The sequence below is a fragment of the Triticum aestivum genome, chromosome 2D, assembly GCF_018294505.1.
Source record: "Triticum aestivum cultivar Chinese Spring chromosome 2D, IWGSC CS RefSeq v2.1, whole genome shotgun sequence".
Lineage (NCBI taxonomy): Eukaryota > Viridiplantae > Streptophyta > Magnoliopsida > Poales > Poaceae > Triticum > Triticum aestivum.
In genome coordinates this window covers 402,546,651-402,549,948 of record NC_057799.1, presented here as the reverse complement: position 1 = coordinate 402,549,948, position 3,298 = coordinate 402,546,651, and the positions used below count along the sequence as shown (strand labels likewise).

General features: G+C 50.5%; 1 protein-coding gene and 1 pseudogene across 1 annotated transcript; one reads left to right on the top strand and one right to left on the bottom strand.

Annotated features, from left to right (window-relative positions):
• The window catches only part of LOC123049426 (syn-copalyl diphosphate synthase-like), an 11,988-nt pseudogene extending 9,938 nt beyond the window's left edge, over positions 1 to 2,050 (top strand).
• A 3-nt stretch (positions 2,051 to 2,053) lies between these two features.
• LOC123049428 (23.2 kDa heat shock protein) lies at positions 2,054 to 3,063 on the bottom strand. The gene has a single exon (XM_044472346.1). The coding sequence runs from the start codon at positions 2,916 to 2,918 to the stop codon at positions 2,259 to 2,261; it is 660 nt and encodes a 219-aa protein (XP_044328281.1). The 5' UTR covers positions 2,919 to 3,063; the 3' UTR covers positions 2,054 to 2,258.
• Positions 3,064 to 3,298: the final 235 nt, after the last annotated feature.

Genomic DNA, 3,298 nt, shown 5'->3' with positions numbered 1-3,298 from the left:
CCATATTTTCTACCATACTTATTCTGAAAATACCATAGAATATTTTTTCTACTGTTTAGAGTTTCAGAAAACAACAGAGTAATATGCAATTCTATGGTGCGTTGTACTACTTGTAAAAACAGGTCGAGTACACATTGGACTTCCCCTGGAAAGCAAGTTTGCCCCGAATTGAAACAAGGATGTATCTTGATCAGTATGGAGGCAGCACCGATGTTTGGATCGCCAAGGTCCTCTACAGGTAATTACCATCCTATATATGTACTCTCTGTCTCAAAAAGCTTGTCTCTAGATACGGATGTATCTACACATTTTGGGACGGAGGTAATAGTATTCAGCTAACTTGTGATACTAGACCAATCGTTAATAGAAATTTCCGGTGGCCAAATATTGGTCACCCCCTTGGTTCTGACACTTCAATTTTTCAGAATGGATCTTGTGAGCAATGACCTGTACCTTAAAATGGCAAAAGCTGATTTCTGAGAATACCAAAGGCTCTCCCGACTTGAGTGGAATGGCCTCAGAAAGTTGGTCACATGCACTTTTGCCACCTCTATCCTCAAGTTCAACTAATTAGCTAGCACATATATACATGACAACTATACTTATTCCAGGAGTGCTTACATGTATGCGCAGGTGGTATTTCAGGAACCGCCTGCAAAGGTATGGTGGGACTCCAAAGAGCGCACTGACGACCTACTTCTTAGCCGCAGCAAACATCTTCGAACCAAGCCGAGCATCAGAGCGTCTAGCATGGGCTCGCATGGCGGTGCTTGCCGAGGCGGTGACCTCTCACTACCGATACACAGGGTATGCAGCTTCACAGTTTTCCTTCTCCGAAATCTGGTTTTATGGAATATGTCTAGATTTGGGGATGCCACAATCGCGAGGTGTTCTATGTGGCTGGCCTCAAGGTTTTTTCTTTCTTTTTTGGTTTTTCCTCTTTATAAACTAATTTATTCAGTATTATTAATAATTAATAATATACGGCTGCGTGCATCACTCGATTAAGAGGCCAAGGATCTTCCCCTCCGTTTTTCAAAAGAAAAAATTGTAACATGTGCCTGGTTGTGTGCACGCATTGCAGTTGCAGGGGACCAAAGGATTCAACGGAGAACCTTGAAGAGCTTATCGACCTTGTTTCCTTTGACGACGCTTCCAGCAGCCTTCGTGAAGCTGTAATATTCGTCAAACCCTACGCTTATATACAGCTGGTATTATGATGCTGAGTCTTCACTGGATATGAAGCAGCCGAGCTTCTTGTTTCTTTGGTAACTGCAGTGGAAGCAGTGGCTCATGGCATGGACTGCAAATTGGAGCCATAGATCCATTGACAGGGATACAGCACTGCTGTTGGTTCGCACAATCGAAATCTGCTCGGGAAGGCATGCCTCCGCCGAGCAGAAACTGAACCTTTGGGAGTACTCCCAGCTCGAGCAGCTCACCTCTTCCATCTGCCGCAAGCTTGCCGCAAAAGTTCATGCTCAGGTGCGTATGTGCAAGCATCGTATACCCTGAATCCATGTATACATGTATGCGTCCGCTTGGGTAGCATGCCTGTTTGGGATCTGTCAAACTAGCTATAACAAAAAGTGTTCAATGATAAAAACAGAAAGGAGGAGGTGTGGGTACAGAGGACTTGGACCGGCAAGTGGATTTCGAGATGCGAGAGCTATCTTGGCGTGTTCATCAGAGTGGCCATGACATCAACAGAGACCAGGCAGACATTTCTTCACGTTGTGAAAAGCTTCTATTACTCGGCTCATTGCTCACCTGAAACGGTTGATGGCCACATCGCAAAGGTCATATTCCAGAATGTCATCTAGGATGAACCACCTTCTGTCCTGTCCTGTCTATGTTCCTGTTGGTGAAGAAATAAATTTATGCTTGTGGAAACAAACCTCACTGTTAGTATGCCACCACTCTATCCAGACAATGTCTAGACATAGTTATGTATAGATCTGGTCCATCTGGATGATTCATAGTATATCTCAGTGTGAATGAATGTATTGATGAGAGAAAAATCAATCAATTAAGTGTGAATGTTCTCAACACGGGCAAAACAAAGTGATCTGTGGTTTTTATTTCCTCGGTGAACTTCTCTTACATGCGACAGTGATCGACCACTCAGTGTCGCTTTTACATTCAAAAATAGTAGTACATCACATTTTTCTACACGCTGTACTGAGAAGCGGAACTGACAAGCGCGTACTGGAAAGTGGCAAGAACATTGGCACTCCGCGCAGTGCAGAGTTCAGGATTCAGAGCTCGATTTTCTTGGTCTGGCGCTCTTCACCTCCAGCGGCACCGACGTCGCCGATGGTCTTCTTCGCAGCGGCGCCGTCGTCGCCCCCGGCGATGCGAACCACGCGCGGGCCCTTGATCTGTTCGGGCGCCAGCTTCCGGAAGCGCACGGTGAGGACGCCGGCGTCAAGGCTCGCGGCGATGGAATCGAGGTCCGCGTTGTCGGGGAGGCGCATCTGGCGCCAGAACTTGCCGTAGGAGCGCTCCTCCCGGTGCCAGTGGTCGCCCTTCCGCTCTTCCACCTCCCGCCGCCGCTCGCCGCTGATCCGCAGCACCCGGTTCTCCTCGATCTCCACCTTCAGGTCCTCCTTCCTCATCCCTGGCACGTCGACGACGATCTCGTGGGAGTCGGCGGTCTCGCGCCAGTCCACGCGCGCCATGGACACCATGGCCACGTCGTCGCGGTCGAAACCGAATGGCACGTGCTCCAGGATCCGGAACGGGTCGGCGAGCAGGGCCACGTCCTGGAGCGGCGACGCCACCGCGTCATCGCGTGCGCCGCGGCTGCCGCCGCCGCTCCCGAACCAAGGCAGGATCGCGCCGTCCGCCGGCGCCACGGCGAGCGACATTACCGCCACGGCAATGCAGCCAAGCGCCAACAAGCATCGAGTCGACATTGCTACCGAGCTCGAGGACGCACTTCCCTGAGATGTTTCGCTGATTGTGTGTGCGCGCAAGCGCTCTGTGTCGGCGTGTATTCTTCGATCTCGTGGGTCGTGATTTGTTGCCTTGTGGAATGTGACAATGCGAGTGACTGACTTGATGACGACGGACGGCGAGGGTGTCTTCCATTTATAAGGGCTGGGAGAGCTGGGAAGCGGCGGAAGGTGGAGAGGTGGCGAGCGAGCGAGAAGGTTCGTCAGACAAGAGCGGTCGAGAGGTTTCGAGCGTGTTCAGATGTTGGCGATGGCGGGAGAGAGTTCCCGAAGTCTCCGCTCCCAGTGGGCCAATCGACGTTCCTGCTAGTTTTTCTTGCACGAGACGCAGCTTCCGCGAG